General features: G+C 35.7%; 1 protein-coding gene across 1 annotated transcript; it reads right to left on the bottom strand.

The window, feature by feature from the left end:
* Positions 1–13,866: 13,866 nt before the first annotated feature.
* LOC141658576 (uncharacterized) lies at positions 13,867–15,523 on the bottom strand. The gene is made up of 2 exons (XM_074465502.1): positions 15,463–15,523; positions 13,867–15,156 (listed from the first exon to the last, which is right to left on the bottom strand). Exons 1-2 carry the CDS (start codon positions 15,469–15,471, stop codon positions 13,915–13,917), a joined length of 1,251 nt encoding a protein of 416 aa, XP_074321603.1. The 5' UTR covers positions 15,472–15,523; the 3' UTR covers positions 13,867–13,914.
* Positions 15,524–19,749: the final 4,226 nt, after the last annotated feature.

Here is a 19,749-nt window from a genome sequence, read left to right as displayed (position 1 = left end):
TTATTAGATTTGGATTCATGTTAATTGTGTTTAAATATCAATTATTATCAATTGTTGTGTTGTGTGATGATAATTAATTTTTTTTTTTGTAAATTAAATTTGAGTGGGTAAATAATTGTTCATGTTAATTACGAGTATATGTTAATTATTAAATTTGAGTGGATAATTGTTCATGTTAATTATATGTTATTAGATTTGGATTCATGTTAATTGTGTTTAAATATCAACTAGTTTTGGAGCCCGTGAAAATCACGGGATCGTTAATAATTGATTGTGTTTAAGTGTTTAATTTGTGAATAACTTATATGGAGTAGTCCCTCTCTCTCAATCATTTGTTTAATCTCTAAAATATAATTAAAAGGATACCCTAAAATGACAAATAAACGCCACCTAGACAAAGTCACGTAGGATCCAAAAAGCCACCTAGATTAAAATTTAATGTGACGTGGCATATTTAAATGTGATGTTGCATATTTTTAATATGACATGGCGAATTCATTTGACATGAATTATAATCAAAACAATATTATTATACTTCATACGAAATATTAGCCTTTCCTAGTTCATGAGAAAATAAAATATAAACAAATCATTCAAAAAAAATATTTATCCAAAAAATATTGTGAGTTACAGAATAATATATTTGATGGAAAACAAAAAAAAAATGATTTAAAGGCCTGGAAGCATTGGAATTGAAACAATGAATTGGAGAATAAGAATCGGTTTCTAACTAATTACTAATTATGCATAGCATTTATTATGCATATTATAACACTATGATAAGATCAAATTGACATATGTGCATACTTTAACAGTTTGGCTAGCAGTTTGATTTGTAACCTGTTTGACAAAATAAAAATAGAACATAAGTGTTAGAAAGGAGACTCAAGTGTAGGAAAGAGTGAAGGACAATAATGTAACAACATGTCAACAACTTATTAAAGATTTTTGTTACCATTCGATATTTCAAATACACCATTATAGAAAAAAAGAAAAACCGACAAAAGTGAAAGTCATTGAAACAAAGTAAAAATCTATAAAGAAGATCCATAGCCATTATTTCCAATCTCGTGCATTGTTATTGATACGTGAGTATGTCATCCTCCTATAATATTAATACAAACACAAAAAAAAACTAATAAAATTCTAATTAATTCAAAATATAACCAAAATATAAAGTGAAACAATTAATTTAGTTCTCTATGTATACTTTGCCTACCAATTTTTTGAATAAAGTTGAAAATTCATTCTCTTGCAATATTAATATAAACACAAAAAAATAACTAATAATATTCTTATTAATTCAAAATATAATAAAAACAAAAAGGAAAATAATTAATTTAGTTCTTTAGCTATACCTTACCTACCAATTTTTTAAATAAAGTTGAAAATTCATTCTCCTGCAATATTAATACAAACACAAAAAATAATAACAAATTAATACAAAACATAAGAATAATAAAAATGAAACAATTAATTTACTTTTATATGTATATTTTAGGTGCTATTTTTTTGAATAAAATTGAAAATTAGGGTGAATATAATAGTTATATATATGGAAAATTCTATTACTAATTCTCTCAAAATTTATGAATGAAAGGAAAATAAAAAATATGGTACATAACTACTGAGTATATATAGTAATGATGAAAGGAAAGCTAAAAGGTTATTTTATTAAATAAAGGAAATAATGGTTAAATAAATAAGGTAAATAAATAACAAAATTTATGAGAGGAGATCAATAGTTTACAATATTTTTTTCTTTCTTTTTTGTGTTTAGTTTATACCTTAATTTCGAATAAGTTGGAAATTCATTCCCATGCAATATTAATACAAACACAAAAAATAATAACAAATTAATACAAAACATAAGAACAATAAAAAACGAAATAATTAATTTATTTTTCTATGTTTACTTTAGGTGCTATTTTTTGAATAAAATTGAAAATTAGGGTGAATATAATAGTTATATATATATGAAAAATTCTATTACTAATTCTCTCAAATTTTCTGAATGAAAGGAAAATAAAAAAATATGGTACATAACTATTGAGTATATATAGTAATGATGAAAGGAAAGTTAAAAGGTCATTTCATTAAATAAAGGAAATAATGGTTAAATAAATAAGGTAAATAAATAACAAAAATTATGAGAGGAGATCAATAGTTTACCATATTTTTTTTCTTATTTTTGTGTTTATACCTTAATTTTTTTAACTTACATTTTTTAATTTTCTTAAATTGGTAATTGATGTCACGTTTTTTTTGTCATGTCACATTAAAAGTTGCCACATCACAATTAAACTTGCCATGTCACATTTTTTAGATTAGTCTTTTAATAAGATTTTATAAATTTTTTTGAATAAAATTGAAAATTAGGGTGAATATAATAGTTATATATATGAAAAATTATATTACTAATTCTCTCAATTTTATGAATGAAAGGAAAATAAAAAATATGGTACATAACTATTGAGTATATATATAGTAATGATGAAAGGAAAGTTAAAAGGTCATTTCATTAAATAAAGGAAAAAATGGTTAAATAAATTGATATGCGTGGCAATAGGGAATGTGTGCGTGGCAATTGGAAGAGTGTGCGTGGCTTTTTTCTAAGCCAATGTGGCATTCGTAATGCACGCATGGTTTTTTCTTCGCCTACGTGGCCTTTTAAGGTTACCCTTTTAATATAGTTTTATAGATTATTATCAATTGTTGTGTTGTGTGATGATAATTAATTAAATTTTTTTTTTTATAAATTGTAGATCGCTGATCTGCTTTGTCTATGACGTACTAAACTTGGGGTATTGCTTGGAGAAAAAGACAATTCGCTCGAGTAATTTGGTGTTGTGTTATGGTGATATCAAATTAAGGAAGGTTGAAGTAACCGTGTTTGATCGAGTTAAAGGAAACGAGAACTTAGCCGACTTAAGCAGATGGATAACAAAGACCTTTTTCAAGGGGAAAGACATTCCGCCTGATATGCAGACGCTACTTGGGTTACTCATCAGATTACCTACGTAAGTGATCGTAACCTGGGACTCTTATAACCTGTAATTGATTAATAATGAATTTCTGCTTAACAAGTTTTTATCCTGTCCTATCCAAATGAAATTATGAATACTACTGTGGATGTCTTTTGTTGGAAACATACTATAAATCGAGTATATTCTGTGTAAGTGTGAAGTCAGGTTATTACTGTTCTCACCGTGAATGCCTTTTGTATGGTTCTGGGTCTGTTACGGTACTGCGGGTAGTATGGCTCTGGGTCTGTTACGGGTACGATTTTCATGCCAATAGTAGCATCATCATTATAACTATATGGGGGTGTTGTATAGAACTATTTGTCTGTCATTGTTTTAAAGGGTTTCTTTCTCTGGTAATTCTTCTTGTTGTTGCTCCATAGTGTCATAAGAATTTACCTGAAAAAACATAAAATACAGATCTAATCTAAGGAGAATTTAGCCGTGTGTTTCTAATTGGGAAATGGACCTGGATCACTTGAAGTAGGTGGGGTTGGATGGCTTTGGTTTGATGACAAGAGGGTGCAGGTTAGTGTTGAGCAAAAAAAAAACGATCATTCGAACCGACCCGATATTCGATCCGTATCCAAATCTCAACTTGTTATTTTTTTCCTATAAAAGTTAAAGCTTACCCGTTTTTTTTGGGCCATAAAACTACAAAACCTATAGCTTGCGTGCATTGGACTCTTAAAATACATGGTCCATCTTATAAATATGAGTAGTTCTACTCTTCCTAGTTTACTCATTTAACCCGTTACTTCCAACCATCCAATCTTAATTTCCAGTTAGAATGTTTTATGAAGGTTATGGTATAAATCGAGGTGTGGTTGTCGATTGTGTTGCATGTGTTTTGACGGTGCTTGCGGTCGCCTAGGCGTGGTGTTGGGTCTGTGGTTCATGCCCATATTTTAGAATATTTTTTTTGGGTATGAACTAGTTTTGTCCATAGTTGAATGATTTGATATCAAGTTATGTTGAAGGGTTATTTATATTTCAGTTCATAGTCTTTTTTTGTTTAAGTTTATGGAGTATATTGTATTGTAGAATTTTTTGGTTAGATTCGGACATATAAAGTGTTAGAAAAACTGAAAAAATACAAAATTTATTTGATTTTTGAGATCTTATGTTGTCAATTGCCAATATTAATTGCTGTTTATGAATATTAATTGCTGTTGCAGTGCGGAACTGCTCATCACGAACCATTTTGCTCTCATGAATGATGCGGGAAGAAGAGGCTTCATCTGCAAATGGCATGATATTCTTGATCAGTATAGCCCCGCTGATCGGAACAAGCATTACAAAGCATGTAATTTGCTCCCTTATCGAATGAATTGGATGTCCCTCGTCGAGCCAAATGGCCCATTGTATCGTCTTATTGAGAGTAGACGTGGAACGGATGCGGAATACAAGAAACAATCCAACGAACAACCTAGGTGTTTTAGAAATTCTCTAAACCACTTCCTCAAATACTGTCGCAAGGTGAGTTTATTATTAGCTCGACTTAAATTTTCAGTTAATCAGTATAAGGGTATCAGTAGATTGGTTGTATATGACTGCATTTTTTTCCTAATTTGTGACAGAATAAGAATGATCCGCCACAGTTCAAGTACGAAGATTGCGTAAATTTGTTATTTGGGACGTTTCCTGGGGCAATAAGTATATTTCCCAGTCTGTTACACGGACAAACATTGCTCACACAGATGAGGTAAAACGTACTAATATTTATATTAACGGACCTTATATTAACGAACCTCCTTATATTAATTGGAGTAACAAATTGCTATAACTGTGTAACATATCAGCCTCAGTGGAGGAGGCGAGATGACATTTCCAGGGCACTTCCTCTTATCTGATTGAGCAGGTACTACTCGTTCTCTCCATCAGTTCTCTCTCTTGTTCATTCATTGTCATTGTGACTCTTTGTGCCTCAGATCAGACTAATTCTGACACTTTCTTTTTTTTTTGAAAATTTCTAAATTACGACTCTAAAATGCGATGTTAGATTACAAATCACTTAGACCTTGTTTGGATGGAGAGTTTTGGAGGGAAAGGAATAGTCACAATTTCCCTTAGTTGAATAACAATAGGGGTTGATGGGAGATGGAGGAGGTAAATGAAGGGATTAATTAAGATTTGGGAGGAAATTTTCTCCCTTACTTCCCCATTTCTCTACCACTTTTTCTCCTTCCTTGTTGGTAAGTATTAACCAAATCACCTCAAAATAATAAAGATATTATTCTCATATCAATTAGAATTATTTGATTGTGTGAATATTGTAAATTTAGGAAACTATATTTGTAATTACCTTACTTTCTCTACCTTGTATTCCTATATATATGTACTCCTTCTCATAATGCAATATACAACTAATTCTCACATAAAACCCTAGTCTCATATGGTATCAAAAGGCCTTCGATCTGCCAATACTCTTCGACCCCGACGCAACACATTCAAACGACAAACTACTTCTCTTCCAACCTTCACCATGTCGACTAACACCACCCATGACACCGTGGTTCCCAACCCCCACGACAACTCCAAACCACTAACATCCTTGAACCTTAACCATTGCGTCAAACTGAATGCGCTAAACTATACGGCTTGGCGTTTCCAACTGACGAACATACTATTTGGCTTTAGCCTTCTCGGTTTCAATGATGGAACCGAGACACCACCATCTCAAACCATCTCTGATGAGACTAAAACTGAAAAACCTAATCCGGCTTATTTGAGTTGGCTAAAACAAGACGGATTAATTCTTGGTGCTCTTATGGGCACTCTAAGCGCAGCCCTACAACCAATGATAGTACGGGCAAAATGTGCGCAAGAGGCATGGGATATCCTTGCCAACACTTACGCAAACCCATCACGAGCGCATATCATGAAACTCAAAGAACGATTCGATTCTATTGTGAAAACCACAGATCAAACCAATTCCGACTACATGAACTCAATCAAAGTTTGTGTTGATCAACTAGCCCTTATGGGCAAAATCCTTGATCCCGAGGATATCATAGCCCAAGTCCTGAAAGGTCTTGACTATGAGAACTACAAACCCGTCATCACCACTGTTAGGGCTCGGGATACACCGATAACTTTTGAGGCTCTTCATGAGAAGTTGCTTCAACATGACCTCCTCATGAAACATGACACCAACACAAACCACTTTGCTCCACCAGCCAATGCTTCCTACCGTCCCAACCACCACTACCGTGGCAACTATCGACCAAGTAACACCCCTGCCTACCCTCAAAATCCACCGCCAAACACCTACCACAATGCTGCTGCTCCTCGGCCTTTCAAAGGCCGATGCTAGTGGTGTAGGGAAATCGGGCATGTAATTGCCAATTGCCCACTGTTCAGGAAGCTTTACCCAACCATTGTCTTCCCTGCACCCACCTATCGTCAGCCTCAAGGCACACCGCAAGCCCATCTCGCCAATTATGGCAGTCCACAACCAAACACCAACTTCCTCCTTGACAGTGGTGCATCGCATCACCTCACACTCGATTTGGACACCCTGACATTTCACTCTCCTTATGACGGCCTAGATGATTTAATTATCGGTGACGGCTCCGCTCTCCTAATTGCTAATACAGGTTCCTTTACTAAGCATAATCTCAATTTTACAAATGTTCTACATGTTCCCAAAATTTTTCGTAATATTATCTCAATCTCGCAACTATGTCGTGATAATAATGTCTACGTAATTTTCTCACATGATTCGTTTTTTGTTAAGGATATACAAACGGGGAACAACCTCCTCCAGGGCCGAGCAACCCAGGGAATCTACGAATGGACGCCACCTAAACCAATTACACTCGCCGCCGTCAAAGAAAAAGGAACCACGCCGATCTCGTGGCACCACAAATTAGGACATCCGTCGTATGATGTACTAACAATTATCAATAAAACTTTATCTTATTCTATTAAGGACTATGAACATTGTCATGCATGATGTGTGTCTAAAAGCAAAAAACTCCCCTTCTCCGTTTCATCGTTCCAATCTCACGCACCACTCGACCTTTTATTTTCTGACCTATGACCCGTCCAGTTCTCTCTCGCGATCATTACAAGTATTATGTTATTTTTGTCGACCATTTTAGTAAATATATTTGGCTATATCCGCTAAAACGCAAGTCCGAAACCACACAAGTATTTACGCAATTTAAAGCATTAGTTGAAAAATATTTTAACAAACCGATTCGCCGCTTCTTCTCTGATAATGGTGGCGAATACATTAAATTAAATCAATCTCTTCTTACCGATGTAATATCTCACTAAACCACCCCACCACATACTCCAGAACAAAATGGATATGCCGAACGCAGACACCGTCACATTGTAGAAACTGGTCTCGCCTTACTTAACCACGTCGGCCTGCCAACCTCTTATTGGCCATTCGCATTTAGCACGGCAACCTATCTTATAAATCGACTCCCTACCAAAACCTTACACGGTGACTCGCCATTCTCTATGCTACATAAGACTCGACCCGACTATACTAAACTCCATAATTTCGGGTGCCTTTGTTATCCATGGCTTAGACCATATACGAAGCACAAATTAGAAGACCGCTCTATTGCCTGCGTCTTTGTTGGTTATTCAAATACGCAAAGTGCCTATCATTGTTTGGACCCCAAAACTCATAAAATATACAAATCTAGACATGTTAAATTTATCGAAGATGAATACCCATTTCGAAAAATTGCATCGACCCCTTCCTCTCAACCCAATCCTGATGAATGGGGCTCCCTGCACATTCCCCTTCTTCTTCATACGTCCTCTCCCACACCCGTCACTAACACTGCCCCTCCTCCTCGTCCTTCTAAACCCATCACCATTGTCTACTCCAGGCGTTGCCCTACCTCGACTCAACCAACCACCACGGCTGTCCCCACTCCCTCTGTCGACTCCACTACTTCTACTACTCCACCCCCTGCCTCGTCATCCTCACCAACACCTCCTGACCACACTCCTTCCGCTGCACCACCCACCTCTAACCATGGTCCGCGTCCAACTCGCACCAAGTCCACTATACCACCTTCGAATAAAACCGTCACTACTCGACTCGCTAATAATATTCGTAAACCCAACCCCCGATATGCCAACAATCTAGCTCAAGTCTCTCCAACCAACGATAACTTACCTAACACCGTCAAGCAAGCTCTTATTCTTCCTCAGTGGCGCCATGCTATGCAAGAAGAATTTCAAGCACTAGAACGGAACCAAACGTGGTCCCTTGTACCACGCTTGTCTTCTCAAAACATTATCGGCTGCAAGTGGGCTTTTCGAAACAAATATAATCCCGATGGTACGCTTAAGCAATATAAGGCACGCCTTGTTGCCAAAGGATTCCATCAACGACCTGGAATTGACTACACTAAAACATTTAGTCCCGTAGTCAAACCAACCACCGTTCGTCTTATCTTATCTCTGGCTGTCACGAAGTCATGGTCTCTACGACAATTACACGTCAACAATGCATTTCTTCAAGGAAACTTAACTGACAATGTTTTTATGATACAACCACCCGGCTTTGTTGATCAAACAAAATCTGATTATGTTTGTAAATTAAACAAAGCGATATATGGCTTAAAACAAGCTCCTCGAGCTTGGTACACCGAATTAACCTCCTATCTCGTTACATACGGTTTCAAACAGTTCGTTTCCGATTCATCCTTATTCATTTTACATACTCAAACCACTTGTATATATATGCTAATATATGTCGATGATATCATCGTCACTGGACCACACCCCTTGCACCTACAACGTTTTATTGACAAATTGTCCCAACGTTTTTCGCTAAAAGACCTTGAACCGTTATCGTATTTTCTAGGCAAAGAAGTCACTCCGAATACACTTGGTTTGCACCTCAACCAATCCAAATATATCCACGACCTTCTCACCAAATACAAAATGATTGATGCTAAACCCAACACTACTCCCATGGCTACATCTCCACCCCTCACATGCGAAGACCATCTACCTATTCATGATCATTCTGATTACCGTGCCATTGTTGGAAGCCTTCAATACCTCTCTCTGACTAGGCCTGACATTGCCTTTGCCATAAACCGTCTAGCCCAATTCCTACACCATCCTACCAATACTCATTGGACTGCCCTGAAACGTCTCCTTCGCTATTTACAAGGAACTCAAACCATTGGCTTACAATTATATCGTGATTCATCATCCTGTCTTCATGCTTTTTGTGATGCAGACCACGCAGGAGACGAAGACTCTTACGTATCCACCACAGGCTATATCATTTACCTCGGCCGCAATCCCATTTCATGGTCCTCTAAAAAGCAACGCGGACTCGCTCTCTCAACCACTGAAGCTGAATTTCGTGCTATCGCCTCCGTCACAACTGAAACTCTCTGGCTTCGCAACCTTCTCACCGAGCTTCACATTACGGTCATCAAACCTTCAGCTATTTTCTGTGACAACATCTCTGCAACTCTTTACGCCAAAAGCCCCGTCTTCCACTCCCGCATGAAGCACATGGCTCTCTCATTTCACTTCGTCAAACAACAGCTGCTACATGGTCAAGTAAGCATCCAACACGTCGCAAGCAAAGATCAACTCGCTGACATCCTAACTAAACCGCTGCACAAGACACAATATCTCGAGTTACGAAACAAGATTGGCCTTACTTATCGGACGTCCATCTTGCGGGGGCGTATTAACCAAATCACCTCAAAATAATAAAGATATTATTCTCATATCAATTAGAATTATTTGATTGAGTGAATATTGTAAATTTAGGAAACTATATTTGTAATTACCTTACTTTCTCTACCTTGTATTCCTATATATATGTACTCCTTCTCATAATGCAATATACAACTAATTCTCACATAAAACCCTAGTCTCATAGTAAGCACGTTACTAAGCTTGTAACCTGGCAGGTTGAATGTTTTTTTGTTATTGATCTTAGCCGTTCTGTTTCTAACACAAGAGCAAGACTGCGTACATCCGACCCCCCTACTCCACAATTTGCGGGAACCATTGAGGCCCTGGGGTAATGTTGTTGTTGTATTGATCTTATTCTTTGTAATGAGTATGGAGGACGATAAAGAAAATTCAAGCTAAACAATAAACATGTAAACAACGAATGGAGAGTTTAGGGAAAAAAACATTTTTGTATTCCAAGTATAGATCTATAAATCTATTCAAAATTGGCAATAATTCTTTGACCCTACATTTTTAAGTTGTTAAGAACGTAACTATCAGTCAATACACAATCCAATAATGTCATTAAGCCGTCCAGATCATACACAATCCAACTAGGCATGCTTAAATTAATTCCTGATGACTTACCGTTGTGAGTTGGGTCGCCGTTATTTTAGTTAATATTCGTCTATTGCATGCTAGAATACCACTTTGTGCTGTAATTTTGCGTCAGAGGTAGGGGTGGTCGATAGTTTATGGGTGCAGACGTGCAGTATCTACTTTTCATGTTCGTGTATGCATGTCTAAACTCATGGCAAAGATAGCTGGTGAATGACATGCATCTATTTTTTTAGACAACATGTAGCAGTACATGTCAATGCATACTATCAAAATGATGCTACTTGACAACAACTTAGGCCAAAGATCTAGACCTTTTGGACCGTTATGTTTTGCGTGCATCTGGAATTAATCGGGTGTTTAACGGGTTGTGTTTGCCCTGCAGACAATTCATTTTCAAATTATAGGGAACCTCAGAATAACGGCCCCTGAACAACTACCAACACCATCGCAAACTGTTCACCCTACAGACAATTCATTACGCCCTTGTGAAGATCAACCTGAAACAAGTGGTGTTAAACGAAAGCGTGTTTCGAAAAGACAAGCTCAGCTCTTGGAAAAAAGGTAAAGAAACAATAGCAATTTACTAATTGCTACTCTGTTGCACATGCCAATTAGTAATCGCTGGTAATCTAGCAGGGACTTAGGATCAACCAGCGTACCAACGACCAAGAAACTCCCAACCAAGCGTAAAAAGCGGCGCAAATCATCAAGTACTATATACTAATCCTTCTATATCTGACTTTAACTCTAGAGTTTTATACCTATGTTTAAGCTCTTTTCTAGCATACAGTGTACTGAAATTAAAAATGTCCTGTAATATTAGAACTGTTACAGGAAGAGTCAGGCCGTAAGTTTGTTGTTCCTCACGTCTTGTCTATTTTTCTTTCCCTCCATTTCCACGCTAAATGTAGGTAGTAAAGCCAACTTTCGCCTAAAGACACGTTCAAGCTGACCAGAAACATTAGATACTGTAGGGGGTGATAGTGTTACAGTTGCCAGTTTACATACATTTGACTTTAAAATTAGAGGGATCTATGAAGAAGGAAATATACAATCTTTAAATAAACTAAATTAAAATAGCCTGAAGGTAGCTGGTTTGCTTCTTACTTACCGATGTACTCAAACAAGTAAAATACAGACACTGCCGGTATAGTGTTCAAACTCCTGTACACTGCAGGTATCCCACGAGTCCGAGTGACAGGAGAACGCCATATTTCATGCAGGGAGTATTATTGCTACAGATTCCAGAATAGGGTAGGAAACATGCTTCTACGAGGTGGCCGCTGTCTCCAACAATACATAGTAGACATGTATATTAAACTTGAAAACACCCGACTTGACTTTTACCAGAACAACCAGGATACGATTAGGGCAGAACTATACCAAGGTTTGTTGGATACAGTTGAGGCCGGTGAAAGTTCAATTATATCGGAGGCCCTAGAGATATGAAGAGACGATACCTGAACTCTATGGCTCTTGTGCAACGATTTGGAAAACCTGACTTATTTGTGACAATGACTTGTAACACTAACTGGCCAGAGATAAAGAGAGAACTAGCCGCTGGGGAAGAGGCTCAAAATCGCCCAGATATAGTTGCTAGAGTCTTAAGAAAAAATCATGGAAGAGCAAATCTTTGGAGAAGTGGCCGCATTCATTTATGTTGTTGAATTCCAAAAGAAGGGCCTACCACATGCACATTTCCTCATTATTCTGAAAACTGCATATAAGATCAATAGTCCAGCAGACTTCGATAGATTTGTCTGTGCTGAAATTCCTTCTGTTCAAAACGGCCCTCTCCGGGCATCTGTTCTGAAACACATGATGCATGGGCCGTGTGGCAAAATGAACCCTGAATGGGGAGCTAGGGACGATCCAGTTTTCTCCGCTTATTTACTAGCTCTGGGAAATGGGGAGCTTCAAACAGACGAAAATGAATACCTTGAACTACCTGCTGGCATAGTTCAAAACAGTGATTATGATGACCCCAGCCCTATCACTACTATCACAGAGATGGCTTTCCCCAAAGATGATCTTGAAAGCTACAAACCAGAAATTATCACAACTCGAGCAATATTGACACCAATGAATGAAGATGTTGACGAAATCAATTCAATCTTAATTAACCATTTTCCAGGTGTTGCCACTTGCCACCACTTACAGAAGCTATGATACTGTATTGGATGACAAGTGCAACATATATCCAACCGAATTTATCAACAAGCTCTGCCCTGGTGGTATGAGTTCCCGCGAGCTAATCCTGAAACCTAATAGCCCAGTCATCTTATTGCGAAATTTTCTACCATTTTCCTGTGTTTCTCATTTTACATGGTTAGCTTCACAGAAGTCTCCTTTTCAATATTAACTGGTACACGGAATTTAAAAGAGCAGGTTGTCAGATATACAAACCTCCAAGAGATGGACTCTCCTTTTCAACATACTGACAGGTTATACGCTCTGAATCATACCGTCTAATTTTGAGCTCCTGTTGTTTGTTCTTTCTGCTTACTTTTGGACTATTATGCAGTGTCCAAACTGAGATTAGCACTTGCAATGGCGAATCAGGCAGAATTACAGGTAACATCTTCAGAAATTCTTGAATAATTTCCGTCTTCAGTTGAACAAAATTAGATTGTGTTATTTTTTTGTCTAAGAGAGATGCGGAAAATTTTACAGGTGAGAGTTAACGATCCAAAAGCAGACCCTCCAGTAATTTAGTACAGGGCTAATAGAGTAATAGGGCATGATAATGCAATTGCAAGACACGGTATTCATGGACTGTACAGGCTTTACACTGCAGACATAGAGGGCGTCAAGCTTGTAGGTCTAAAGGCGGCAGCCCTTTTGTGGGGATCATGTATGACAACATTCACCTTGAAGCGCCGCCTGACTCGGATTAAAATGCAAGTATTAAAGGACAACTTTTTACTTCTTTAGGTCTATGTTATGATACCACCTGCCAATGATGTAATGTTTCGAACAATATTATTCGGTAATACTATGATGCTTAGATAGTTAGATGTTAGATCAAATTGCTAATGAACAAACTACTTAAATTAAACTAGTTAATAAACTGGGATTCTTTTGAAACTATTTAGCGAGACTACATCAAGTTCGAATATATACTAACCAATTACAATGCAAACCGGGGGGAAAAAGAATCCCCTAAAGTAGTAGATAACCAACTAAGATAACTAATATTACAAACCCAATAAGAATACAAAGATCAAGCTTCTTAACCAGGGAATGGTAAAGGTTGCCGAATTGGATTGAACCTTTTAGAACTCGCAACCATCGAGAGTCTCTCTACAATTTATGAAATAGATGATAAGATCAACATAACCCAATTAGCTTAACAATACCAAAACAAAATAACTTTAAATAAGGCTTCAACTCTCCAGTCGTTCAGCTTCCCGCGACCAAGCTATCATCAACCACACCAAAACAGAAGAGGAGGAGCTTATATTCAACCCCCTCGTCATCAAAAAAAAAAAAGAAAACACGCATCATGTGCATTAAAGGAAATAAATGCAATAAACATATGATTAGAAAATTTATGCAAAACAAGGGAACTACATAAATAAAGTTTTGCTTACATAGCAAATGCATTGGTTACAAGACCTCCAAAAAAACAATTTCGCCATATCCTAGTCAATATAAGCTCCTCCTCTTCTTCTACATGTTCCATTTTCCTCTTCTTCTTACCTCTCTTCGACGATTTAGCTTTATTTAAGCCAACCTCAAGCTCGGTAGTCTCATTTTTTTTATCTTCCCTATGTGCAATGTGCTTCTTTGCCATACCACATCTTTTCAACGACTGTCCTTTGTTACTAAAGCCATGATTGACATTGGACAATTGGAGTGCACTAACTATCACATACCGGTTTTCTGAGGTGCAAGTCGATTCTTCATCATCAAAATCATCATCAAAACCAGTATTGACAAAATACACCAGACCATGGCCAGAAACAGTCATTGAGGGACCATTACATATATCGGGCAGCAATGGTGGGGAAAAACTGTTAGTATCATCAATCCGAATTTCTTCAACGTGAAACCCGCTATTACTCTCATCACCTCCACCATAACAAAAGCGAAAGGCGGAAAATCTTTGAGATTTCAAAGAAAATGCACAACACCATGAAGGATCATGTGGTAATGACATGACAGTCCCCTCAAAAGGTAATAGTTCATCAGTCACATAATTCCACACTTGTTTATCCACATCAAAAACATAAGTACCGGCATCACAAATACTCAAAACTATAATACCACCACCACCACAAAAAACTGCTGTGAGCGCATGAACACTAAACACATCACTAAACATAGTCCATTTTATAGTTGTTAAAGTATTAAGTTTTGGACTAGGCAAGGGAGACCAACCGCGTTTAAGATTCTTAGTGTCGAGCATCTCAAACCTAGGTTCACGGTCCAAGGATGAAGAATCATAGGCATGAATTGTGTCAGACAAAACAAATATCTTTGTGCCCAATGTAATCAACCGTGGGTTTAGTTTGGCAGAATTCAGTTTTGGTCCCGAGGACAAGGCAGAAGACTCAGTATCATAAATAAAAACTTTTTTAGAAACACGAGTTCTTTCCTTTCTTTTATCATATGTTAATCCACCTACCATATATATACGCGAATCTACTGCGGCAAAATCCATGAGTGTAGGAAACATGGATTCATCCATCTCCAACAAAGGCTTTCCTAAATCTTTAATAGTTGTTTCATCTTCACCAGGGGTAAATTGTGGTTCCTCAATCCGATATAGGCAATATGAGTGTTTTTTATCAGTCATTACCAAATAGAGTTGTCTTTTTCCTTGTCCCTGTACACAAATTTTAATTTTCACCATTATTAATCACATACTCCCTAAAATAAAATAGTTAAAACAATTGATTAACAAATACGGAGTAATTGGGATAAAGTGAGTATTTGTAGCAAATATGTACACAATAGGTAGCATTATCAACACCAATTAAGAATGAAAGATGGATAAGAGCTTTAAGTATTATAATTTTAAGCCCCGTAATTCGATATAATCTGAGCTCAAGCATATAAAACAAACATAATCAAACAAAATTAAAAGCAAAAGGCTTGTAAAAATATAAGACAGGATGAAATAAAAAATAACCTGATTCATGATTTTGAGCTTTGAATTTAGGTTCCTTCTGTAGAATCCTAGGGTTAGGGGGACTTCGGTTTTATATATGATTATGGTAAACGGGTAATTAATAAATTTAAGAGGAGGGGAATATGAAAAAAAAGATTACATCTGAGGTAGTACCTCATACCTTGTAGTTTTTTAGCATATACACATTTTTTTGAGCATATTACCATTTATAAATATAGTTTTTGAGTAATATTATATTTTTTTTAGTGTAATATTTTAGTAAATGTGTTCAAAAACTTTATACTAAAACAGAACTCAAAAACGTTAAAATAAAACTCAAAAAATGCAGGAGTTGAGAGATCCCGAGTTTGACTACCAGCTAGGGCGATGATCACTTGGCCACTGCAGCCCCCGAAGGGGGTGGCTTACATGGTCCATGTGGTGGTGCGGGAATGCATGGGCCCTGGGGGATTCAACCCCCTCGTCATCAAAAAAAAAAAAAACTCAAAAAATAAACAATAAGAGGTACTACCTCAAATGTATAGTCTATAAACTGGGGGAATAGATAGATTACTTACTTATATGGGAGCTAGTGAGCCAGACATGATCACATGGACAATGGTCCCATCACGCACAGCCCAGCCCGATCTTTGATGTGGGCTCAAGATATTCTTGCCCAACCTCCAAGTAGAGTATCCACATCAACAAATATTTTTGCATATTTAATTATGTGTTATGAATAAAGATTTGAATAAGAGTAATATGCATAGAGAGAACATAGAGGGAAAACATATTGTATTAATCTTGATGCTTTGTACATGCTATTTATAGTTACACTTTGTTGTAACGTAGGAGTATATAATAATAACGTATACAGTGTTAAATGCGTAACGGACATCCATAAATGATATATATGTTATAACACTCCCCCTTGGATGTTCGTCAATCAAAACTGTATAATGTCTCCTAATACGCATATGATGCTGCCTCATTAAAAACCTTACCAGGAAAACCAGTGGGATAAAACCATGGTTAAGGGAAAAAGAGTGCAGCGCGTATTTTACTCCCCCTCATGATTACATCCTTGAATTTTGCTGACTTGATCAATGCTGTGATAAAAAGATTGTCTTTGAAATCCATATTTGATAACTTGGTATCTTCAACCAATAGGAATCACTGATCATTTCAATCGTCACACTTCTTCAAAGCTCTAATGGTGATTTATATCGAGTCTTGAATCTGTACTTCAAATAATATGCTAACTCTTATAGTTAGATATAATTTCGACCATTCTCGTTAGTAAGCATACCTTTAATGGCGTACACTAAATATCATATCAACGACAATATAACCATGCATAAAGTGTATTCATGGACTTAATATGCTACCTCGTTAAAAACCTTGCTAGGAAAAACCCAATAGTACAAAAAAAACTTAGTCGAAGGGAAAAAGAGTGTAGCAGTCATCAATTAATTTGTTCTCTTCTTGAGAATCAACTTGATCATTGAATAAATCATCTGAAATCTTCAGTGATTTTCTTCGCTAAATCATCTGATCTTATAGATCGATATTCTGAATATAAATAATTCTTTCGATCATTATGGTACTTCTCGAGCATAGAATTATTTTACATACTTAGCAGAAAGTATATAATCGTGTAAATTCTCATAAATTCTCAAACTTCAGGTTGAGATGATATTTACTTAATTCACATAAACTCTTCAAGAGCATTGATGTTAAATATCCGCAATTACTGCATAGAGGTTCATATATTTAATCATAATTACTGCGGAAACTCAATTGATCAACCACACTATCAATTGATATAATTAGGAGAAAAGATATCAACCATGTAGGAGTTCTTAAATATGTGAGTATATATCTCCACTTATACATTCATCCTTGTAGGAGAAAAGATATCAACCATGTTCATGCATATGATGTCTACCTAGGTTCTAAATTACTCGATCTATGATAATGCAATAATGTAAAAATATGAAGATAATATGCAAATGATGAATTTACTTCCTATATGCACATGATGATGATGACGACTCAATAATGTAAACTGTACAGTATTCTTTTCAATATTCAAGATTATGAATGGACTGCAGGTCCAAGATAGACTTCGAGTCTGTGTTTATGTTCATGGATGGACTTCATGTCCAAGATAGACTTCAGGTCTATGAGCTCATTTCTTATCATCTATTGTGTCGACAATTGCAATGGACTTTCATTTTCAAATACAAGATCCTCACTATATGGTCCATTAAATTTCGCGCGGAAAATGTATCGGTTCATAAATGTATCAATATAATTTCTTTATTTCTCGATACTATCAATAATGTTCAATGATATCTGAATCTCAATATTTGTGGTACCATTACGTTTTATGTATAGGCCATCTATTATCATTCAGATATCTTTGTCACTTCAGGGACATTCAATTTTCGTTACTCTTCATGAGTACCAACTGTATATGCTTGCCATTTTTCTTTTGAAACTTTTAATATGTGAACCGAATATGACTGTCATTATACACTTCATGTGTGATTATGTACAATGTGGCAAGAATCTCAATGTTCATTACATATACTCTCAATGACCAATCTATAATTTGATATGCTTTAGATTGAGTCAAATCTGTTTATAGTCAAATCAAAGATTTCAATGTATAAAACGTATCACCATAAGATAAGGTAATCAAGCTGGTAAGTATGTATCAAAATACATCATCATAACCAAATGAATATAAATCATCATTCTTATTTTCTGAACCTCTAATTGATGTATTTCATTTTGAAAATGAATCATTGAACTTCAGGTTGAATTGGGGATCAACACTATATGTTTGTTTTTACCAGCTTTTCATATCAATCTCCCCCTAAGGTGGTAAAAACTATCCATTCTAGATAGATTTAAGGGGCAATAAACATTCATATCCACCTTAGAAAACATTTGATATCATCCTTTATATAGTTTAATGAGCTAGTTCTCTTTAGGAGAACAAAACATGCGGAATTCAATGTTACACAGTTGGTTTTTTTATGTGCTGAAATAAATATGCCCCAAAGAGATCGCTTCATCCACTTGAAAATCAAGTGTGCTTCATAAATAGCATATGTGGACTTCCGACCACTGAAATTTTATTTTCTTTTGTGGACTTCTGGCCACTTCTACAATATCAATAATAGATGATTTTATCAATAAGATCTCCAATATTAAATTCATACTCAATCTCATTTGTGCGTCTCGTTATTTACTTAATTTAAAAACAAAATGAGATAGTTTTCAGCACGTTATTATCCTTTTTTTCAAGATAAACTTCTGGTTTATCAAAACGGGTACAATGAGAACCCGGATGGCCTTAATTATCACATTTTTAAAAATAGTTTTTATCAACTTTCCATTTGCCCATAATTCATGGCGCTTTTTCATTTGGCTGTGTATCGATAAATTTGATTTTTATACGCCACATTGTTAGTTAACTATACTCATCATCCTAACCTTCTGGTTAGCTATATTTGTACCATATAAATTCAAATTAGTTTTATTTTCCATCTGGCCAGATAAATGATGTGACATAAGACACAAAATGATGTTTTATATATTTAAGCAAGACTTATCAATAATATTATTCCTTCAGGGAATTGAACTATATTATTACACTATGAGTAAGTATTTTATAGTTAATATCATATGACCAATAAGCATAATTGTCTGCATATACATTGTTGACTTCTAAAGTTCTTATCAAATCTTTTCAATGCACTTTATAGTATCATAATTTTATGCAAACGGATCATTTTATTCTTATATGCTTAAAATATATAGCATTTATTATTTCGATGATCATATCAATTTAGAAGTCAAATCTACCCTTCAGGGATGGTGGGTTATTCGGTAACTTCCGAATCGGTTGCGTTGTCAAACCATTTACTTTATTTACTCCATAATATGCATATGATAGTCACATTCTCGCTTCTATTTCAAGATTGTCAAAATCATTACCATCCTACTTCTTGTAGATAGGATGAATTTTATTTTAAAATACATGTATCAAACTCGATGATATCCATGTTCACATGCTTGACCACTATAGGCGACATCGCCATTATCCTTATACTCATTTTTATTATATAATACCATATTTGCTTCAGCAAAATGTTAAAACAATTAGATGAGACTTGTTATTTTTCTTTTATCTTTTTGTGATTTGAAAGAATTTAATCTTTCATTAACTTTTTTGGATTTCCATTATTTCAAAATGTGTTCCCATAGGTAACACTACATATGCTCTTCTGGAGA

Source organism: Silene latifolia, chromosome 6, assembly GCF_048544455.1.
Source record: "Silene latifolia isolate original U9 population chromosome 6, ASM4854445v1, whole genome shotgun sequence".
NCBI classification, from domain to species: domain Eukaryota; kingdom Viridiplantae; phylum Streptophyta; class Magnoliopsida; order Caryophyllales; family Caryophyllaceae; genus Silene; species Silene latifolia.
The sequence above is the reverse complement of the archived record's forward strand: the minus strand, read 5'-3'. Positions and strand labels throughout refer to the sequence as shown.